The sequence below is a fragment of the Balaenoptera ricei genome, chromosome 6 (assembly GCF_028023285.1).
Source record: "Balaenoptera ricei isolate mBalRic1 chromosome 6, mBalRic1.hap2, whole genome shotgun sequence".
Taxonomy (NCBI): Eukaryota; Metazoa; Chordata; class Mammalia; order Artiodactyla; family Balaenopteridae; genus Balaenoptera; species Balaenoptera ricei.
Window position 1 is genome coordinate 67323281 of NC_082644.1, and position 23152 is coordinate 67346432.

A 23152-nucleotide genomic window follows, 5' to 3' on the forward strand; every position below is an offset into this window, starting at 1 on the left:
AAGAAAGAGGGCTTTACCACTATGACTGGACCTGCTAAGAACTAAGGTTTTCTTGGTCTTACTTCAAATATGTAGGCTATGCATGACTGTGTGACCTTTCAGCAGGAAGAGACTGTCTGCTAGTAAACATGGTCCAGTCAACATCTAGACTCTGAACAAGCAGATTAATTATTTCTCTCTGAGATGACTGAAAAAGGACATGGGTGGAAAGGCTTAATTAATTGTTCCTTTCCGTATCTCATAACTAAAGCGGCCTCTACCAAGAAAGAGTCTCATGGTCAAATTAATTGGGGAAAACACTGTCTAATTTATCCATCTCTTGAAAATGTTCAATGCACAGTACATGTTAAAGGTTCTGAGAAGTTCTTCAGTAAAGACAGCTGTTTATTTAACACAGCATTTCTTCAACATCTGACAACTAAACCTTTTTTCTACAAGCACTTTTTTTTTAACTTTTTATTTTATATTGGAGTATAGTTGATTAACAATGTTTGTTAGTTTCAGGTGTAGAGCAAAGTGATTCAGTTATACATATACATGTATCTGTTCTTTTTCAAATTATTTTCCCATTTAGGTTGTTACATAATATTGAGCAGAGTTCCCTGTGGTATAGAGTAGATCCTTGTTGGTTATACAAACAGTCTTTAAAATTTTGTGGAAAGTGAACGTTAGAGAATCTCTTAAGCCTTTTTTTCCCTAAATAAAATGTTTTACGATTATATTTCAACTATTTAACAATCTTCTGACATCTTACCTTGCCAAGTTGCTGTAGAAATTTCAAGTGTCTCTCTTCAAATTGTGTAGGGTCTCGGTCTTCAAAAGCACCAGAAAACCCTAGGGCACCTATTCTCATATTAGGTAACATGTCATTTTCTGTTAATAGTTCGTAATCTGGAGAAATAAAGAATATTTCTACCATAACCTGGCAAATCCATTCTCTAGGTTAAAATAATACATATTCAAGCTGACCAAAATAATCAGAATGAGTTAGAAATACTAAATACAAATTGATACAGGGCAACTCTAATAGTTTTGATTATGTTAATGGAAGCCTTGAATTATAACCCATAATCTAACATGTTTTCAGTAAAGATTTTTGCAAAGGATAAATGAATACTTTCCAAAATAGGTAGTTTTAATAGTTATAAAGTAAGATTATATGCCGATTTTTGTGATGAGAACAGCAAATAGTATTGGAACAGGAAATACTTATAGGTCAGACAAATGTATATTTAGCTATGTATTTTAAAGGAGGAGAGGACAAACAAAAACAAATCTACTTCATGTTTACAAAATTAATCAATTATAGAATATATGAGAACTAGTTAAAAAAAAACAAAGAATTGTTTTTAAAAAGTCAAATAAGTCAAATAAACTTCTACAGTTTACTACTCATTAACTGGCAAACTAAAATGAGGTTATTAAAAGGGAAAAAGCCTTTTTTAAAAATGGAAATACTTCACAATCAATGAGACCAGAAAATGTATAAAGTAGGAAAAGTCAAATGAACATAAGAAATTAAGAGGGTCTAAAAGATATCAGGGAACTTTCCAAAATTACAAAATTAGTAAGGATTTATTAAATATAACAAAGATAGAAAGATAGCTGGAGACTCATTAAGATTGCTCCATCAATACGTACCTGGAGTAAACAAACTATTAAGATCTCGTATGATGGCTCTGAAAGAAGGCCTAAAATCTGGTTCGTAATCCATACAATTATTAATAAGATTTGCTAATTCTGTCCACTTTGGTGCAGGAAGCTGGTGCCTATTTTCATAAAACTGTAGTTTCTATAATTAAAGAACCACATGTTGATAATAAATTATAAATGCCATATCAACCTTTTTAACATAAAATGGGCTAAAGAATATCAAATCATGTGCAAGAAATATCAGGGATCACAAGGTAATTCCAACTTCACAGTTTACATGAACTTACTCTTTGAGAATCCAAAGCACTCAGGGGCTTATCTCCTCCACTGCAGATTTCCCACAAAGTGGTACCAAAACTCCATTTGTCTGTTGCCAAATTTAGATTTTTAGGATTTTCAATGCATTCAGGTGGTACCCATGGTATTCTCTCCTGCAGAACTTTCAAATGATAGGAACAAAGAATGGTTAAAGAGTTCCCACAATTAAACAATTCTTATATATGTTAATAATTAATAATTTTTGCTGCATAATTAAGAGATTTAAGAGTACAGAGTCCTTTCTCCTTCACCATATGAATATATATTCTCTTTCTTCACATCCCATTCCAAAGGGTAAAATCCCCCTGAGTATCAGATCTAAGATCCTGTAACATTTTCTGCCCTACAGTCTCTGTCTTCACTTCATATAAAGGCATCAAGTTTAAGTACTATTGGTTGAAATAGGAAACCATGCATCAGTGTACAAAAGTTGATAAATTTGGATTCTAAGTTTAGACATTCAATTAGAGAAATCAGCTAATGTAATGAAATATAATTACGACACTATTTGGATCAAAAAAATGCCTCTCAACTATCTGACTGAAATTTTTACTTTAATTAATTGTGTTAAGGAGAAGGTTATCAACACAAAAGTTTTAAGAAGTCATAATTAGCTGAATAATTAAACTAAATAAAAAATTCAAACTAGATAGTATATCTTCTCAAATTTTTATTTAGTGACAAAAGGGAAGAAAAATTTAGAAAAATTTACTTGTGGCTCAAATAATGATATTTAAAAATTTCACAATAAAACTGGATAAAATCCGATATTCCATATATAATTAGGGATTAACACTTTTAAAAAAATCATCTTACAGTACATAGAAACATGCTTATAAGAAAGGAGAAACAGAGACTAGGATGTAACTATAACTTAATTTAGATTGCTAAAAATGGTAACTAAATTCTATTATTAATCAAGAACATGTCAATAAAATAGAATTTGAGAAAAATTAACAGCCTGATCTTTATGCCTCTTTCCAAGCAAAGCTTAATAAAGTTAAATTTGATCCCTGTAGAACTTACTGTCCTTTGGCAAAACTGTAATACTAATGCCAGGATCACTAAGTTTGATGAAAGGAGGATTTCCTGTCTTCCTGTCTTCTTCTCTGATAAGAAGAATATTTTTGGTGCACACATTCCCATGAATAAGGGTTTTTTCTTCCTATTAAAGTTAAATGCATATACATTCAAATATTAATCCACAAATAATTTGAGCACTTAATATGTCCAAGACCCCAAAATGGATTTAAAAAATAAAAATAAAAAAACAGTATTAATAAACATTAATTGGAGGCGCACTTTGAGAAAATAAATTTTATGGCATCACCGTGCTTCGTGTTTTACATTTTAAGTGAAACAATGCTCTATTCCCATGAAGAAATGAGTACTTTTTTAAAAAATTAATTAATTTATTATTTATTTTTGGCTGCGTTGGTCTTCGTTGCTGCGTGCGGGCTTTTCTCTAGTTGCGGCAAGCGGGGGATACCCTTCACCACAGTGAGTGGGCTTCTCATTGCAGTGACTTCTCTTGTTGCGGAGCACAGGCTCTAGGCGCACAGGCTTCAGTAGTTGTGGCACGTGGGCTCAGTAGTTGTGGCTCACGGGCTCTAGAGCGCAGGCTCAGTAGTTGTGTGGCACGGGCTTAGTTGCTCCGTGGGGCATGTGGGATCTTCCTGGACCAGGGATCGAACCCGTGTTCCCTGCAATGGCAGGCGGGTTCTCAACCACTGTGCCACCAGGGAAGTCCCACGAATACTTTTTAAAACTACTTAATGCCAGTTCACTTTATTAAGCTGAGATTTTAAATAGTATATATTTGTAGGTGGTAGTTAACAGCAAGAAATACTGTTTCTGTTTGGTAGGTGCATTCTTAAGGATCTGATCACTAGCTGGCCCTCTGGTATTCTGCTTCTCTGGCAAAACTGCTTTCTCAATAGGCATAATGTCCAATTACCCACAAATACCATAACAAGGTATCTTCTGCAGGGGTTTTTTGCTATTCATAGTTAGCACATTTTTTTGATAATTTTTGGTTAAATTCTCTGAAGCCAAGATACACAAACTACATACAGACTGTCCATCAGCAGTTCTAAGAGATTGATGGGATGACAAAACTATTTCTTTCAAAATTGATTTCACATAAATATATGCCTAAAATAATCCCTTTCATCAACTAACACAGATTTTTTTAAATGACTCAACATCCATTTACAGATTTATTTCTTGGTCCCAGGTCAAGATCCTTTCACATTGCTTCATAATCTAAAACAGTAAGTTGACAAAAGAATATACTAATTACTTACTAGAAAATGCATGGCCCATGCCAGCTGTTTAGCCACTTCAAGTTTCCATAATATATTTATAGAATTTTTATTCTTTTTCAGATATATATCTAGTGATCCAAATTTTACAAACTCCTGAACCAGAATATCTGCATTAAAATATAATGACAGTAATAAGGCTCAAGTACAATACAGTAAAATATAATTTTAAACTTTTATAATTATATTTATAGTTATATGTGATATTATTATAGGTAAACAGATTAAACTACGTAAAATTCACTAATTTAAAGAAAGGTTAACAGCTATATAAAATGTATTTTGGGGTTTTAGTTTATTCACAACAGCAAGAGGTAAAGTCTAAACAATTAAATATAAACACAATATTATATATAATTGTACATTATGTATAATAATATGTAGATGTATGTAGATTGAATCCCAAATTGTGATTCTGCTTCATCTAATATTAAAATTAGTTTTCATATGATATACAACAACTTTTGGTGACAAAATTACCTTTGGACCTTGCTGGGTAACTAAAACAAATGTTATGAAAGTTTTGCTGCCTATAGTTAATTTGGAGAGCAATCAACATGTCAATCATAAAGAACTGACTGCAGGGAAATTTACATCAGGGCAAGTGTCAAAAAAAAGATCTAAGCGTTACAATGAGCAAGAGCTTAGTAAAACTTTTTTATGTGGCATGTAAGACCTACTGTATTTCAGAGATACCACTGACTGTCATATGTCCCATTATTATGTGTCATAAAATTTTAAAAATTGCCAATTAAATTATGAAATGCCATCAATTATATCACACTTCCTAAATTCAGATATTTTTAATGTGAAAAAAAAGTATCACAGATCAATGAAATAAGTATAAAAGCAAATGTAAGATCTGGGATTATTTGCTCTAAAACATTGTTTTCAAACTTTGTAAAGAAGTATATTCTTTTTTTCCCCTAAATGAAAAATTACGGGAAATATCAATAAATAAAAAAGAGAAATACAGAACCACTCTAGTTGGCGGTGAGGGGCAGAACTCTCCACTCTGCATTTAGATTTAGTCCCATTTCATCAGTCCCCTGAGATACCTCTACAGAACAGATTTGAAAACCACTGCCTCGGAAAAGACTACCAATTTTCAAAAACGTGAAAAAATGTTATATAAGTATGGATGCATATTTAATCTACATTACTAATGGGAAATTAATTACATAAGTAATTTCTGAATGTAAACTTTTGAGAGTTTTTATGAACAGTTTAAATTTAGCCATAAATTGTATCTATATCAACATCCAATCATTTCAGTCAGTTCCATTACAATTCAATCTAACATTTACATGCTTTGTCTTAATAATTTCAAAGAGATCTGTACTGAAATGGCCAGTTATTACAATGTTATGTTGAACCAGCCATAATCTGTATTGCTATGGTTAACAGAAAAGGTTGTTTTTGTTTACTATAATACTCTATAACATAAGTCATATTAAACTGTTTACTGCATTTTAATTTCATTCATTGGTTTCCTTTTTAAGAAGATATAACTGAACAGTTCCATAGTGTTTTTGGTTTCAACAATATTTAATTCCTGTTAAATTATAGTTTATATTGATATCTATGATCCTGAAATTGAATTTTCTATATAAATAAAAATGGATGTTCTGAGAAAGGCATAACATTAACATAAGGAAGCCAGTCGTTTTACTTACTCTCCTCTCCACAGACACATACTCCATAATTTAAAACCAGATGTTTGTGAGAAAGCTGGCTCATCATGCTTGCTGCTTCAAAGAAAGACTAAGGAAAAGAAAAATATACAAAAGATGCAAAAGAATTATTTTTTGTGTCTAAAAGCATTCATAGTTCAGAAAGATTCTCTCTGCCATAAGAGAAATGCACTTTCTCCTATTCTTAGCAGGACTATAGATAAGGTTACAATGTGCTCTGGTCCCTTCAGATGGACTTACAACTGCCATCAACCTTGATGTTAGAGTCCATTCTCAGGAAAACCTTGAGTAAGCTTGGTTCAAGCAGACAGCAATGTGAAAGAGCAACAGTGGTACAGGGCAACATGAATGATGCAAGATTAACAGGCTTAGACCCATATCACCTAGAACAGAGAACAGAGGTACGAACAGAGACAGACACCAAAGACAGTGATGTGGGACTGCAGTAAATGGATGGGAGCTTCAAGTAACACTTCCTAAAGAATTAAGAATGATCGCTGTGCAGATAAAATACTGTAACAACTATGTCAGGAGACTGGCATGGTATTAACATCACTCTAACTCAACTAAACTTTGCCTAGAACTTCTGGGTATGGCTGTTGAAGATCACAATCACCAACACTGTGGTGTTCTGGATTAGAACAACTCTTCAGCTTCTATGTTTCACATTATCTTCTACTAACATCCTTTAAGACATTTTAAGTATCATAAATGTTTGTTACATCATGTTTGGTGATATCTTACTATACTAAGGACTTTGGCAACTGGCAGCTGGGTTTCTGCTGGCTAGCATCTTTGGATGATGCCCAGAGGTACAACATTTCACCTGGAGTGTTCCTCACGTACACTGCCTTTCAAACTTTTTTTAAGTAGATGAAATTATACAGGAAACCTGTGGAACCCATGAAGCTCTGGGGAGCCAAATTCAAAAACCACTGCTTTAGTATATACAAAGATGTAATAATACACATAACACAATGCTTAATATTTAGTTTGGAAATTAGTTATTATGAAAAAATTCCATATTTTTTTAGACTCACCAGAATACATCCTCAGAAAGGTCCTTGATATATATACTTTTAAAAATTACAATTTTGAAAACCTGCATACACGAATGTGTTGTGTACATATGAGAGCATATCTTTAAATATCATAAACTACATGAACTATAAAAGGAATATACAAACCTCTGAATAGTTTCTATGTGCTTTATCCAGAACTTTTAAAAGAACTTCTGTTTCATGCAGTTGACCATAGTCTCCTACTTCTCTTCTTACACCTTTAAAAATTTTGGTAAAAGTTCCTTGGCCAAGGCTTTCATGCTTTAACAGAAAAAATGGAAAGAAAGAATGAATAAAGATGGAGAAAGAAGTGGGAATTAGGAAATATGTTCAATGACAAACAGTCTTAAAAAATCCACTAGTACTTCTTGCATATCCTTACAGAATAACTGTTGAAAGTCTGCACTCTGAAGCAGGGCTGCCTGCAGTCTATTATTATTAGTTTTGTCATGTTAGTCAGGTTACCTGGCAACTCTCTGCTTCTTGTTACTCACATAAGGATTCATATCTTTATAATTCTGGATAATTCTATCTATTGTCTCCTTAAGGATCTCAGACATCAGTTGGTTTTTCTCATTCTACTCTCCATGTCCCTTAAGTTCTGTTTCATAATTTCCATTTCTTTCTCCCGTTCTGCTGCCTTTGAATAATTTTCAGATCTATCTTTCAATTCACTAGTTCTCTCTTCAACTATGAGTAATCTGCTTTTTAATTTGTTCATTTTTTTAATGTCAATGAGTATATTTTTCATTTCTATACTTCCCCCCACCCCCAAATCTTTCTGGGCTGTTTTGATAATGTCTTGGTTTTTCCCATGTTTTCAAATCCTTTTTAATTTTTAAACATATATATATATATATATATATATATATATATATATGTATTTTATAATCTCTATCTGAAAAGTCTGTTATATGAAGCTCTTGGAGTATAATTTGATATTTGTCGGTCTTCTGACTCTTGCTTAATCCGGGATTATTTCTCCGTATGTTTTAAAATTTTCAGTAAAAAGCTCATGTTTGGAGTCATTTTATCTGTGGGAATCTTGGGTGGCCTAGGTTAAGAGTATATTCTTCCAAAAAGATTTTATATTTTCTCTGTCAACCACCACAGGGTGTTACTAGGGGAGTACCACTTGTTATTTTAATTTAATTTATTGGCTTAGGGTTTCTCAAACCATGCGGGTGATATAAAGAAACCCAAACTCAAAACTTTATAATTACAAATTCTCAGGACAGACTTTTTCATAACTAAGAGCTCAACTAAAACAGACAACACTCTTCTCTTTTTGCTAGCGGGTGAATTTTTCACAATCCATATATTTTTCACTGAGGACGTATTTATGTGAGGGTCCTGGTAATCCTGATCCCCCAAAATGTTCTGTGGCCAAACATCAGCTCTTATGTACTACTTGTTTTCAGTACATTCTTTGAACTTTCCTTACTTTTTTGAGAACTTGAGAATTAAGATACGTTTTTAGAGGAAGACTTTTAATTTTTAATTTATTAAATTTTTTTTTAATTCCTGAAAAGAGAATACAATTCCATTCTTAAAATAATTAACTTAAATTCAGTATCACATTTTCACAAGAAATAAAAATATGTGAACTGCTATAAAAGTTTTATAACATAGGTTATAATAAAACAGCTCCAAATGTCATATGAATGTAATGTGGGGTAGAAAATGAAGAAAACAGTTGTTGTTTTAAAAAGACAAAAAGACAATAATCAGCATCTAATGACTTACAAATATCAAATCTTCATTTCTGATTTTGTGGAACACCATTTGGTTCACATTATTATGCCTCTGTAATGTTGGTGAGGTTGGTACATCAGAAATACCATTGGTTCTGAAGACTAGAAGGTTTGATTTATCTGTTTAAAAAAAACGACAGAATGAATGAAAAAAAAAGAATATATATATAAAATCAAAACACACTGAGGATATAAATTGCTCCAAAGGGATAAAATAAAATGTGTTCTTAACAGCCTCTAATTGTTCATTTTTTTTTCACAGAAAATTATTTTAGGAGTTTATTCATTGAACTTTGATGTACTCTAAACAGTTATTTTATATATTCAAAATTATAATCCCTTCCTTAACTAGTATAATTTTTCAGGAATTTTAATAATAATTCTAATATGCCTGTTATTTCAAGGGATTTCCAACCTTACTATTTTTATTTTAAAAGATAATTTAAAAGAAATTAAAATTCTAAAAGAATCTGAAAGTTTTTACTTAGAATAACATGAGAACTTGGTACTGAGGTCTTTCAGTTCAATAAATAAGTGACTTATTGATACCATGAAATTATTATTTTTTTAAGTACATTTTAGAATTACAAAACTTTAAGTCACTTCTAGAAAACACAAACCAAACTGAACAATTCTATTAGACGATGCCTGTACAACATATCAGGAAAAAATTAATTTGTTTTTGAAAAAGCTTCTTCTTTCCTATTTCTTTTGAAATCAACATGCTGAAAATACCTACCACCATATACACCATCCATGGCCAATATTTTAAAAATAACTAGAAATCTATTTTACCTTTCGGCTTTGGGGGACAGCATTTAGTGAACTGGAAAATTATACTGTCTGAGCGAACAGTTTCCATCTGGTAGCAATTCAAAAGATCTTTAAGATTACTGAAGTTCTTCTTAGTACCACTGAGGTTGTATTCTCCATTCTCATTTTTTGTAATCAAACAGTGCTTATATTCAATGACATTTTCTCTCTATGTAAGTTTAATTATAAAGAGAGGGAAGGAAAAATCACAACGGACATAGTAGTGATTACTGTGACAAAAATGATATCACAAAACAACCAAAAGAACATTTAGACATTTGAACCATGAATACCAGCATAAGGTGAGAGAGGTGTTTGGTTCCTCAAAAAGCATCTAATTACAACTGCCTAGCCTACAGAAATGGCTTAAGAATTATTTTATTGAAAGGCAAGGAAGAAAGCAATAATAATAAACAATAATAATACCATCCTTAACAGCTTTCCACCATTTACATAATAAAGTCTAAAACTATTTTAGCATATAAAGCCTTCCATGAGCTGGCTTCTGCCTCCATCCCTAACCTCAACTCCTGCCACTCAACATACAACCCATGCTCTAGCTACATTAGGTGACTTAAAAATTTTCAAGCAAATGCCATGCCGTTTCATGCCTTGATAACTGTACGTGCTATCTCTCTACAGAATGTACATCCTTTCCTTTTGAGCAATGTACTTTTTATTCAATCCTTAAAACTCAGTTCAATTTCCACTTTTTCTGTGAAGTCCTCCCTAACTCTGACCCCATTCCATAAGCAAAGGTGACTACCTATTGTGCCTCTACTGTATTTGTTAATTATGTCTAATATGGCAATTTTAATATTTTTCAGTTTTTCAATGTTTGTCTTATGTGCTCTATTACGAACTTGCTCAACCATCTATTTTTTGAACTGCTTCGTATAAACATATTCAACCGACTTAGAATCATTTTTATAAAATCGACTCATTATCTCCAGTCAGTCTCAAGTGCTTCCTACTCCAAAGGACCTTTCTTAATAATTGCAATCCCTTCTCTTATTGTCTATATTTGCTTACACTGGATATACTGGGTAATAAACAATGCTCGATTTAGTATTTTTTGGTATACTTTATTTTTGTTTTTCCAAAAGATAAATTTCTTGAAGTAGGGTTATGCCATAGACTCCCTGATATTTAGCCCTCATATTATGCTGGGCAAATACGGTAAATATAAAAAATATATGCATTTTGATTAGATAATTGAATATAATAGACTGTCATATATGACAGTAAAGATATTGTGATATTAGGATAGATTATCAGTATTTTACAACATTAAAGTCATGGAGCAACCTACTTTATGTATTGTATTTATGGACAATTGATCCACTTTACATATGCTAAATATAAGATGATTGCTTTTTATAAATATTAAAATAATAACACAATCCTTACATTCTTTAATTTTAAAAAGATAAATTTTGCAAGCAGCTACAAAGTTTCTCAAGATTTATACCATGAAACTGCCTTATAAGTGATAGTATCTTTTTAGATAATTTTGGATAGTACACAATCTTAGCTGAGATCCAAAATGATCTGTATTAACAGTGAGATTTCCTTGCAGTTTTACACTTAAAACATACATTGTAGATCATTATTCTTAATATTGGAAAACCACTAGTTAAAAGTACAATAATGTCTCTTTCTTTGTTATTACCCTATTTCACTCTAATCCTACAATCATTACCTGTAAAAGGAAAGTTTACTTCTGATTTATTTAGTTCTACATGTTTTGGTAAAGATATGCATTTTTGTGAAAAAAGAGACTTCAAGAGACTTGATGAAAACTGACACACTGGTAACACCCAAACATCAAAAAAACAAATAAATTCCAAAAGATAGTAAGATACTAAAAATAATTTTTAATATAAATCCTAGAAATTATATCTTGTTTATGAAGAATAGCTGAGGTAAATTAAGTTTACTTAATTGCTAGTTATCATATCCAAAGCTATCATTCTGAGTATTAAAAAGGAAATATGGTAGATATTACAAAAGGGAAATTATATGCTCTAAATAAAGATGTTACCATTAATTAGTGTGACATACTAACCTCAACAGCAAAAGTCAGAAAATATTTATTAAAGTCCTTAGGACTGCATCGAAGTACATAGAGTCCAGTCTGATTACCGGCTTTCTTCAGTTTACTGATGGCAAAATCCATTCTAAAGGTAAAGAAGTAATTTGAATGATAATGTAGCAAGAACCATGACATAATGACCAAAATGTCATCTAAAAATCGAAAGTCAAATCTAAAACTCTCAGAATTTAGAAGTCTCCTCTATTTTATATTTTTGTCAATAATTTAACAAGGAAAAATATTAAAGTACCAAGCTATTCTGCAATAAGTTCAAACCGATTCAAGGGGCAATTATATTGCTTTAAAAACAAAGGGTATTATAAGACATACAAAATCACAAAGAACAATTCATTCATATGAATTTTCTGCCTTCTGATTTCAAATTTAGTATTTTAAAAACCATACTCTCATAAAACTTCATTTAACTATACAAACAATATGTCATAAAACACTTATGTCTCTTCTACCACAGCAATTGCTAATATAAAAATTTGTGCATCTTTAATATTTAATATAATACCAACAACGTCTAATAGAAGACCCATGGCAAGCAACAAAGACTACTAATTTTTAAAATTTGCTACATGTTTAACTGAAGCTGCACATCTTGAAAGAAATGTAATCTACATGAAAGCAAGAATTATCTCTGTTTCACTTATCACTGTATTTCTCATACCTAAACCAGTGCCTGGTGCATATTAGGTACTCAGTACATGTTATACAAATGAATGAAAGAATGGATGGATGGATAATGAATGAATGAATGAATGAATGGTAGGAGTTTTAAAAATACTGACTATGTAAATTATAGAATGTTCAAGTAGTGCAACTTTTTCATATCAACCATACTTCTTAAACAGACATTTAGGTATAGGCCAAATCAGTCTTAAATAACAGTCAGGACATGATTTCTCAAATAGTTAAGGAGAGGTTCAGGTAAAAAACATATGCTCAAAATCCCGGATTGTTTCTTCTGCTCAAGTCCTTCAGACCCGGTGCCAATCATAAAGCACATCCTGGCTGAAAGATAACTAGGACTTGGGGTAAAGAGATGTTGTGCATGATAGCTGGCTTTATCCAGTGTTAAAATAAAGGTTTACAACTGTGTGTGTCAACACGGTAGCTAGTAGCCACATGAAGCTATTTACAGTTGACCCTTAAACAACGTGGGTTTGAACTGCGAGGGTCCACTTATTCGCAGATATTTTTCAATAGTAAATACTACAGTACTGCACAGTCTGTGGTTGTTTGAATCCAAGGATGCAGAGGAACCACTGACACAGAGGATGGACTATAAGTTATATGAGGATTAACACCTTGTGTTGTTCAAGGGTCAACTGTAAATGTAAAGTTATTAAAATTAAATTTAAAATTCAGTTCCTTAGTTGCACTAGCCACATTTAAAATACTAAATAGCCGCATGTGGCTAGCAGCAATTATTAAAGAGCACAGATATAGAACATTTTCATTTTCACCACTGTGGAACATACTGCACAGAACTAGTCTAGAAATATGGACATCATATACATTTTGTGTTCAAAGCTTTCAGTGGAAGGAGATGGATTATCCAAAAATAATGATGATTATCAAATTTTTCACTGTGGCTCCTCTGCAGTATTTCCAAATTAATGAAACATAAATTGGAGGGTTTTTAAAAAAATTAACACTGACGAGTTAATTAAACACACCTAGGGAACTAAATATCAAACTTATACAGCAAGTTAGTATTATAGATTGAGATACAGATGGTAAGTTATATTCTAAATAATTCTAATTATTATGTAATCTGATTGGAAATAGGCTTTCATTAAAAGAAAAACAAGTTCAGTCAGATTAATATTTCTTTCCTAAACTTCCTAAACCTATGTATATCATTCTGTTGTGTAAAATCTTCTATGTAAATACCTCATTTACTTTTAAAAAAATTTACTTTTAAAGTCTGTATTACTCACGAAATTGGGCCATGACAGTTGCTTTGTATATTTTCAAGCACCACTGGAGGTGCTACTTCTTTACAAAGATAATGATGTGCATCTGCAGTTAACCTATAATATCCATCAATTAATGACACAAAAGACAAAGCTTCTTTTAATGACCTAAGTTCAATTTCCTAAGAGGAGAAAAGAAAAAGAAGAAAATTATTTTCACTCCATGCTGTTAGATAATTCTTCTAAAGTAGTTTTCTTCTAAATTGCTCAAATGTCTTTTATGGCTCCCAATTACCCAATGTGAATTACAAATTCTTGTGTCTGATATTTAAGACTCTCTCAAATATGAGTCTATCATGCCTTTCTAGTTATAGTTCACTCTACACCCATAATTTTATTGTATTTTCCAATACACCTATTAGACAAATGTGCTAGTCATCTTAATTATAAATCTATCTAATCTGATATAAAAGTTGGTATTAATTAGAAATACTGAAAAAAGTTGAAGGAATGATTAACTCCCAGAAAAACAGAAAGTTGTATGTACAAGAATGGAAATGTGATCACGGTATAATGCTTGGCTCAGCAATATTTAGTCACAATGAGAACACAGAGTATGGACTTATATCAAAAATTATAATAAGAAGAGAACTGTGAGAGGTATCTGAACTATAAAAGGTATCTAGCTAACACAAATAGGCCATAAAAATAGGTACTATAAAAGATACCATAAACAATGTTAAAAGACTTGGCGAACTGCAAACCTGTATAACAAAGGATTAATACCTAAGAAAAGGAAGGCATGCTGACTAAAGTGAGTTGCAAGTTTTATAATTTTGGTCATATAACCCTGAAATGGCCTGGTAGGTAAGTCATATAGATACTTAAGTTAAATAAACAAATAACATTAATATGACGTTTAAGCCTGAAGTACAAGAAATATCTGAGTTAAAAAGAAAACAGAGCCAGAAAAATAAGCAATTTAAGAGCAGACTATAAAGGAATTCATTTCTTCCCTTTCAATTAAAGTTAAGTGGGATGTCTGAAGCTATTTTGTTTTATTTTATTATTATTATTTTTTGGCCATGCCATGCAGCATGGGGGATCTTAGTTCCCCAACCAGGGATCGAACCCATGCCCCCTGCAGTGGAAACACAGAGTCCTAACCACTGGACTGCCAGGGAATTCCCTCTGAAGCTATTTTAAAAAAGAGAAGGGGTTAATCTTTTAGAATTAAACATGTCTCACAGTTCGGGTAGGGATCACCTGGGATTGGTTTACATTTTGTTATATAAAGAGGTGGTATGACTATAATTACGTACATCTCTATTGGTAAAAAAAGATTATACAGTTGTCGCTCCATCCCTCCGTATCTATCTCTCCCTCCACAGATACCAAAATCCGTGGATCCTCAAGTCTCTTATATAAAATGACGTATTATCTGCATAAAACCTACGTACATCCTCCCATATACTTTAAATCATCTCTAGATTACTTATAATACCTAATACGATGTAAATGCTATATGAAAATGCTATGTAAATAGTTGCCCGCATGTAGTAAATTCAAGTTTTGCTTTTTGGAACTTTCTGGAATTTTTTTTCCTGAATATTTTCAATCTGCGATTGGTTGAATCTGTGGATATGGAACCCGCAGATACAGAGGGTCGACTGTAGTGAGGAATGAGCATTACAACAGGGAACTAGCACAACTGGGGCTGGGGGTGGGGGAGGAAAGGGCAGGAGGTAACTGGTGCTTTTGCTAATTATGAAAATGACTGAAAAATACATTAACATACAAGACACTCTACGGGAAGATAGTGTTGGTAGTGATACAAAAAGCTAGATGTAATCAAAAAGCTTACTAAATTGTTGTTTGTTTATAGCTCTATTTAAAACTATAATCAAAATCCCTACAAGAAAGTAACTTTGGTATTAAGATTCTGAAATACTTATTTCTGACAACTGTAAAACATAACCATTATTTAATGATAAAGCAAACTTACTAGACTTTTACCATCTTGCTTATGAATAGTTACAATTCTGCTTTCATTTGAGCCTTCTTGGTTTGCTTGTTTAATACTGACATCAATAATATCAGGAAAATCACAATATAACTGTAAATCCTGTAATTAAGAGCAGTTGATATTAAAAACAGGTAGAATTTATGGAGCCATTTTAAAACAAGACTCTTATGAAGGAGATTTCATTCCAAATTCTTTTTAAAAAGTATTGATACCAATAGATAAGCATTAAATGGGATTCTCTCCCCCAATAATGTAACCCTAAAACTACACTGTATCTTGCTTTCACTTAAAAATGAGAGCATTAAAGGGTGTAATCCACACTCCAGGAATCTAAAGTGTGCTATAGTACCCTTCAATCCAATCAACATTAATAGAAACCATTGCCAGAAAATTGAAAGTTTACCAAAGAATGAAGATAAAAAAAAAAACTGATAATATCCTAAGAACCACATAGATATGAACAAACTTAAAATTCGTAATGCAAACCTAAACAAAAACTAAATTATTTAACAAGTATACAACATCATAAAATCAATGAAAATTAATCTTTTTCAAACTAATTAAATTTCATGACTGTGCTTCATATTATAAATAATAGTAAAAGGAGAAAAGGAAGCAAAACTACCTTAAAAATCAGTTAAAATTCAAGAGTGAAACTATAAAAACACCATTACTATTATTTAGTCATAAAAAATTAAATAAAATGCCATTTAAGAACAATGAGAAAAGAACTATAGGTATGACCTTGTTGGCATCACATTATTAAAAACTTCCATTTGTATCAATGGGAGAAGAGAAGTGCAAGACCATGTTTCAAATGACTAAAAGTACTTTGCTTCTATTGCCATTCTACTTAAATTAACAAAGAATGAGAACATATCATTGAGGATTACCTGTTCTGTCAGTGTCTCACTTTCTTTATGTTTCCCTCTTGACCACTGAATTCCACCGTTTCCAGTTATTATAATGGTTGCAAAAATCTCCTCACCTGAAGGACCTCTTCCAGGTTCTTTTACTTCAAATTGCTCTGTGTAGAAGGCAGACTGAAGAGTTTCCAGATTTATAAGATACTTAAGTTTCAAGTTTCTGGCAGTGGCTTTGCAATGGCTGAATTGCTCAATAAATCTGCGAAATCTGTACCTTATTCGTTTCCTTGTCAAAATATGATAGTCTTGGATCTTTGCTCGAACACATTTTGGTAAAAATGTCTTGTAGCTAGGAGTAAAGAGCACACACAACAGCAGAACAAATTGGAACAAAACAAAATTAAAAGAGAGGTCACCATGTTTCTCCATAATAAGTAAATAGCACAGTAGTCAAATGGAAAAAAGTGACACAGCCACCATCCATATAGTATAAAACCTTAAGGTTTTGTTTGATGATGTGAATGCATTTACAAATTCTGAGTCACCATAAATTTTTAGAGCAAGAGATGTTAATTTTCTTCCCTAATGAAATGAAGACATAGTCTAGTTAACATTGGAGTCTAAAAATTTATTTTCTCTGATTATCTTATATACCATTTTTTGGTGTACTCTAAAATGTATCTGAATTCTGGAAATTGTTACATTTTGTTAGATGCTACTGATTTTCATTAGGTAAACACACTTCTTTTGTATGCATTATTTTCTCAGGCAACTTTCAATAACTCCTAATAATTCCTTTGCAATCAAAACATTCCATTTGGAAATGTTCTGAATCTTTTGTACTTCCATCTCTATGTAAAATATCCTAAGGAAGGTAGATAACTTACTTCTCTCCTGCTCAAATGTCTCACAAATGAAGAACATTTTATTTCTTAAGGTACAACTATATTAAATTTCCATGCCTTCACATATGCTAATCCTTCTTCCCATCACCCATCTCTTATCTGGTTGGCTCTTACTCATCCTACAAGTCTCAGCTCAAGCATCATCAAATCCAGGAAGCCTTTCTGGACCTCTATAACCACATTAGATGCTACTCCCTTTGTATGACAGCATTCTGTGCACCATTCCATAATATCACTTACCACATTCTACCGTACCTGAGTGATGGAGCTGGCTAACGTTTAGAGAATGTTACATTTTAAGGATTATTTGTTAAACAGCACTGATTATTAAACAGCGATCATTAAAATTTAACTTAAATAAACTTACAAATTAAGTATATTTAAAATATAGGTAATGATTACTCAAAAGGCATCACTTCCTAATTATTTTACATTTTTAATTTTATTTTACATTTTGCTACTATCTATGCTTTTGAGGTTATAAATGTCTATCATATCCGAGTGGTGGAAAAGGTTTGCTATTCCTCATCTCTTTTCAATTCTGCATTCAGTGATGTCAGGTTGATACTCTGAAACTGGCCACAGAGAGGGTTTTTAAACCATGGATATCAGCAAAAATTACAAACAAATCAGACTTTTTTTTTTTTAAGAACTGGTTGTTAAACATTTACCAGCATACCACTGCTTACTTACTCCCTTTCCCTCTCTACCCTAATCCCCTTAAGGAACTCTCAGTTTTGTACTCAAGTCGCCAAAGCTGCTGGAGAAAGTCATTTGACAAGGTAGATAGGTTGCATCATAAATTCATAATCACCAATTTAAAATAGGCTTTTATCACTGCCATCACTTTTATGACATTTCTCTGTTCAATTAATTTTCCCAAGTCCCACAACTATGTCAAACCCTCTCCAATATCCTCAAACCTCCTACCTTTCTTTTGCCTTAAACCTCAGCTACATTTCTCTTCACTTTCGGCAAATGACTTCACCTCTTTCTTAGGGGGAAAAAATTAAAAAAGCTTCTCTAAGCAGAGCTCCCTCAATATCTTGCTAGCAAAATTTCATACATCTGCATTCATTCTCTCCTCCTTCCCACCTGTTATAATAAATAAGGTATAAATCTCTTAAAGCCATTCCTTTGACATGAACTTACCTATACCCCTTCTTTTCCTCTAATATATATCCACCCTCTGGGGAATTTTACCCTATCTATTATTTCTCTTCTATCCACAAGTTTTAAAAATACTTATGTTCTTCCTATCTTAAATGTAAAATTTCCTTAGCCCTCATCTTCCTCCAGCTACAGCCTATCTGGCTTCTTTTTGAAGTTTATATAGCCATTTCTATTTTCCTTCCTTCCATTTACTCCTTAACTCACCCCAATCTGGCTTCTGTTCCATCATTCTGTAGAAACTTCTCTTGCTAAAATCAAGAAAAACTTCCATGTTGCTAAAACCAAATTCCTTGTTCATTTTACTTGTCATTTTTCAGCAGCATCCAACACTGTTGATCACGCTCTCCTTGAAACTGTCTCCCCTTAGCTTTCCTGATTTTCTTCCCATCTCTTTGGCTACTCGTCAATCTTCTTTACAGGTTCAATCCCCTTTAGCTGGTGACAATTGTTGGAGTTCCTCAAGACTTAGTTATGGGCCCTCTTCTCTTCTTATCTATACTTTCTTTCGCACTAGATACTCTATATGCAAATGACTACGATATCTCTAGCTGTAGCGCAGATCACTAAGCTCCAGACCCATATCTTCCACAGTCAAGTCAATTTACCCTTATAATATGGATGGCTCAAAAGTGTCTCAAACAATGTGTCAAACCAAACTCATGAGTCCCCCTAACGTCCTCCCCTGAAAGATCCTCTTACAGCATTCCCTATCTGAGTACACAGCACTACAGTTCCCCTATTTCCACAAGACCCAGAAACTCAGGAATCACCCTCATACAACCTCTCTATCAACCCCCATTATTCAATCCATCACCATTTTCCTTTGATTTTACCTTCTAAATATTTCTCTAATTTGCCCATTTTTCTCATTATTAACCCAATCAACTGCATCTCCTGGGGGAACTACTGCAATGGCCTTACTCTCTGGTTGACCCACATTTCCATTTTCTCTTCCAACCCTCTGATTTGTTTTCTACACTGGTGTGGAGTCATGGGGATCTTTTAAAAACACAAATCTAATCTTTTTACCCTTGCTTAATACTCTTACATAGTTTCTTAGTGTTCTTACCCTTATCAACATGTCGCTAAGGTTCTACATAGTCTAGCCCCTGCCTCATGACCTTTGAGCTCTACCCATACTGACTCTAGCCATACTGACTCTCTTCATTCTTCCTGTGGTCACTTCTGCTACAAGGCCTCTTCCATGAGCCTGTACTCTCCATCTCCATCACTTACCTCTCTCCACCCACTAAATTCTACTCATTTTTTCAGATATCAAAAGTCACACTCTTTTCCTTTTCATGGCAATTATATATTTGTAGATAAACAAATATATAAAATTTAATGAAAGTCTGGATAGCATATAGGAGAGCCTCAGTAAGTGTAGGGAAAAAAAACCTGAAAAGGCTTAAAAATACAATCAGAATACAAATGATTCCTACTTTATCTACTTCTGTCAAAAACTTTAGTTATACCAAGAGCCTTAATAAATTTGGATTACAATTTACATAAACACCCATGGCTACTTGATTTAACAAGGCTTTGAAAGCTTATCTGGAGATAAAAAGAAGAGTTTAAGATAACAAACTACAAGTCTTTCCACTTTGATCCCTGGAATAAAGGACCAGACATACATCCTTTGCTAACACCACAGGAATGTATGATTTCTTAAATATGGTGAATCCACTTTGATTTCATGCTATCTGAACCAGACTTGTTAGAAACACTAAAATTTTTCAAGAGACACAAAGTTGTTAACTCTTGAAGCATAAAAACATTTTTCCTGATGTTTTTCTTATTGAATTTTTAAAGTAGCCTAAAATTCAGGCTCTAAAAGTTCTGAAATTAAGCCTTGCCTTATTATACTATTTTTGTACCATAAAATGAAACATGCATCTTATTATTACAATTGGAGTAGGCCACTGGAAACTCTAATATTTGCTTAGTTGTCTAGAAAGGGAGTCTAGTGATATGAGGTATATACCTCAGTTGCTATGTAAGTGGCCTTGGCCCTGGCCTAGTGTTCGCAAATTCAGCAGGGTCTCCTTTAAACTCTTTCTATTTTCCAGCTCTCTTCTTCCTACCCTTTAGCAAACTTAGGATTTTAAAGAGCAGATGGAGAATGAAAACAGAAAAATCTTATTTGTTTCCTTTATTTTCTGTACTCCAATACCTAAGCCACAATGTCCAATTAGGAACTGGCATACAAAAGAGTAAGTATCTTATCCATACACATGCACAAAGAGATGAACAAAGACATATTGATATATACAGGTACTATGTACACACAGAGGCATGTGCTCACAGACACAGATGCACCTAACACACAGGCACAGACACACAGAGATGTATCTTACATGTATTTTTTTTTAAGTCTGGGAAAGAATACGTTTTTAGTTATACTAGTCAGAGATCCATACTCTACTGGATATTTCTAGGAACAAAGCAGCTTATTTCATTCTGCCAAGAACTAATCATTCATCTGTTCTTCCATTATTCCTGAAAACTTTAAAAATGAGTAGAGTTCCTTGATTATTTCTCAGAAATGAGCTGGAAGTGAAAATTCGGAAAACATCAGTGAGTTAAATTACATTAAGAAGGCAAGCAAATCAGGCATGTTCTTCCTTCAGTAGAGGCATAAATTATTTATCTAATATTAAATATCATGGTACCAAAGACAAAGGAAAATACAGATAGATTACTTCAAAATTTAAACTCTTGTACTGCAAATAATACTTTCAAGAAAGTGAAAAAAATCCACAGGATGGGAAAAATATTTGCAAATCATAAATAGGAGAACCTACAACTGGAGACTTGTATTCATAATATATAAAGAACCTTTACAACTCAATAAAAAATATTGAATTGTACAATTAAAATGAGTGCACTTTATGATATGTAAATTATACCTGAATAAAACTGTTTTAAAATATCATGAAATCTTATCAATATAATGAATAAATGAATATCTACACAGTTTTAAAAGTAAAATATAGGAAAAATGATGCAGAATTTTGCAGATGCATTTATATCCTGGTAAAGATAATCAGAGAAATACAATTATTAAACATTCACTTGTTTTAGGACACTAGACTTTGGACAATATTATGGTCTCCAAAGCATAAGTGTTCTATCATAGCTTAAGCCTAGAGATGGCTTCATATTTAAAAACTCATTTTCAGTGGCTCAAAGCTTCTCTGTTCTTCAACTGTGTTCCTTTCAATTCCTTCAGTTTCTATTAATGACATCTAAGATACTCCTTCCCTCACTCCGTTCTACTATGGTCTTGCTATAGCAGGTATTCAATAAAAAGTTGTTAAATGAATAAATGAACGAACGAATGAATAAGTTACTATTCTAAGAGGTGTTTGTATTTTAATAAAGATCAAGGCATTAGTGGAAAACAGAAATGTTTTCGTTTTTCCTTTAGATGTTGGAATCTTCAAGACACCTCGGTGAGTTCCTAAAATCATACGCTATGGCCTGCATCCTTAGGTTAAGGACTACCAGACATCTGAAAACAAAACAAGAATACCTAAAACCAGAGAGGGAAACACAGAAACTGATAACCTGTAAATTGGGTATTTAACTGTTTTGAGGGCACTCAGCAAAGGAGGGACTGAAGCCAGTTACTGAGAAAAGGATTTCTAGGAATAAAAGGAATTTTAACCAGATCATGACATCCTCAAACTTCTAATCAGGTAAGCATGTAATACGTAAAACAAATGTTTAGTCTTCAAACTTCAAAAAAACAATCAAAGCATTCTTATAATAGTCATATATACTTTTAAAAAGAGTAGAAGTTTTACAGCCATTAAAGCTGGGCTGTAGGAGTAGTGTTTCAAAAAATTGTATAGGCTTGACTGTCAGAATTCAGCGTGCAGAAGAATAATTTGGAGAATGTAGATCACTTGTATGAGAATCTGCTGGATCTGTTGTAAGATGAATAAGGTCTGAGGAGCTAATGGAAAACACGGTGACTATAACTGATAATACTGTAGTCTATTATTGAAATTTGCTAAGAGAGTAGAACTTAAATATTCTCACCAAAAAAAAAAAAAAAAAGATAAATATGTGAGGTGATGGATGTGTTAATAAACTAGATAGAGGGAATCGTTTCACAATGCATATGTATATATACCATGATGTACACTTTAAATATCTTACAATTTTATATGTCAAATACACCTCAATAAAGCTGAAATTTTAAAAAATCTCCTACAACACTTGTAAAAATTCATATTTGTAGGCGTCACCTCAGATTTACTAATTCCAACTTCTTGGGTTAGCGCCCAAGAATCTTCTGTTTTAACAAGCACCTCAGGTGATACTAATTCAAGTATCACCACTTGAATTAGTGGTGATAAATATGGACCACTACTTGACAAATACTGACTCAATTATTTATACAGACAATTTGTGCTTACCAGAAATTATGCCTCCAGGTGTTCTTTTCATTCCTTTGATCTTACCTAGTCTTTTCAGAATGAATCAATTAAATAATAAATAGGTGTTGAACACCTATTAAAGTCAAGCAGAACC

The 23152-nt window shown here is 32.6% G+C and overlaps 1 protein-coding gene across 4 annotated transcripts in view; it reads right to left on the reverse strand.

Annotated features, from left to right (window-relative positions):
* The window catches only part of JAK2 (Janus kinase 2), a 162221-nt gene that overhangs the window by 19895 nt on the left and 119174 nt on the right, over nucleotides 1-23152 (reverse strand). For all 4 annotated transcript variants that reach the window (XM_059924783.1, XM_059924782.1, XM_059924781.1 and 1 more), the window contains 13 exons: nucleotides 16560-16881; nucleotides 15646-15765; nucleotides 13665-13822; nucleotides 11686-11797; nucleotides 9600-9786; nucleotides 8797-8924; nucleotides 7177-7311; nucleotides 5972-6059; nucleotides 4278-4405; nucleotides 2998-3136; nucleotides 1941-2092; nucleotides 1642-1792; nucleotides 755-891 (listed from right to left, as the gene is read on the reverse strand). In XM_059924783.1, coding sequence (XP_059780766.1) covers nucleotides 755-891; nucleotides 1642-1792; nucleotides 1941-2092; nucleotides 2998-3136; nucleotides 4278-4405; nucleotides 5972-6059; nucleotides 7177-7311; nucleotides 8797-8924; nucleotides 9600-9786; nucleotides 11686-11797; nucleotides 13665-13822; nucleotides 15646-15765; nucleotides 16560-16881 — 1957 coding nt within the window. The remainder of the gene's footprint in view (nucleotides 1-754; nucleotides 892-1641; nucleotides 1793-1940; nucleotides 2093-2997; nucleotides 3137-4277; nucleotides 4406-5971; nucleotides 6060-7176; nucleotides 7312-8796; nucleotides 8925-9599; nucleotides 9787-11685; nucleotides 11798-13664; nucleotides 13823-15645; nucleotides 15766-16559; nucleotides 16882-23152) is intronic.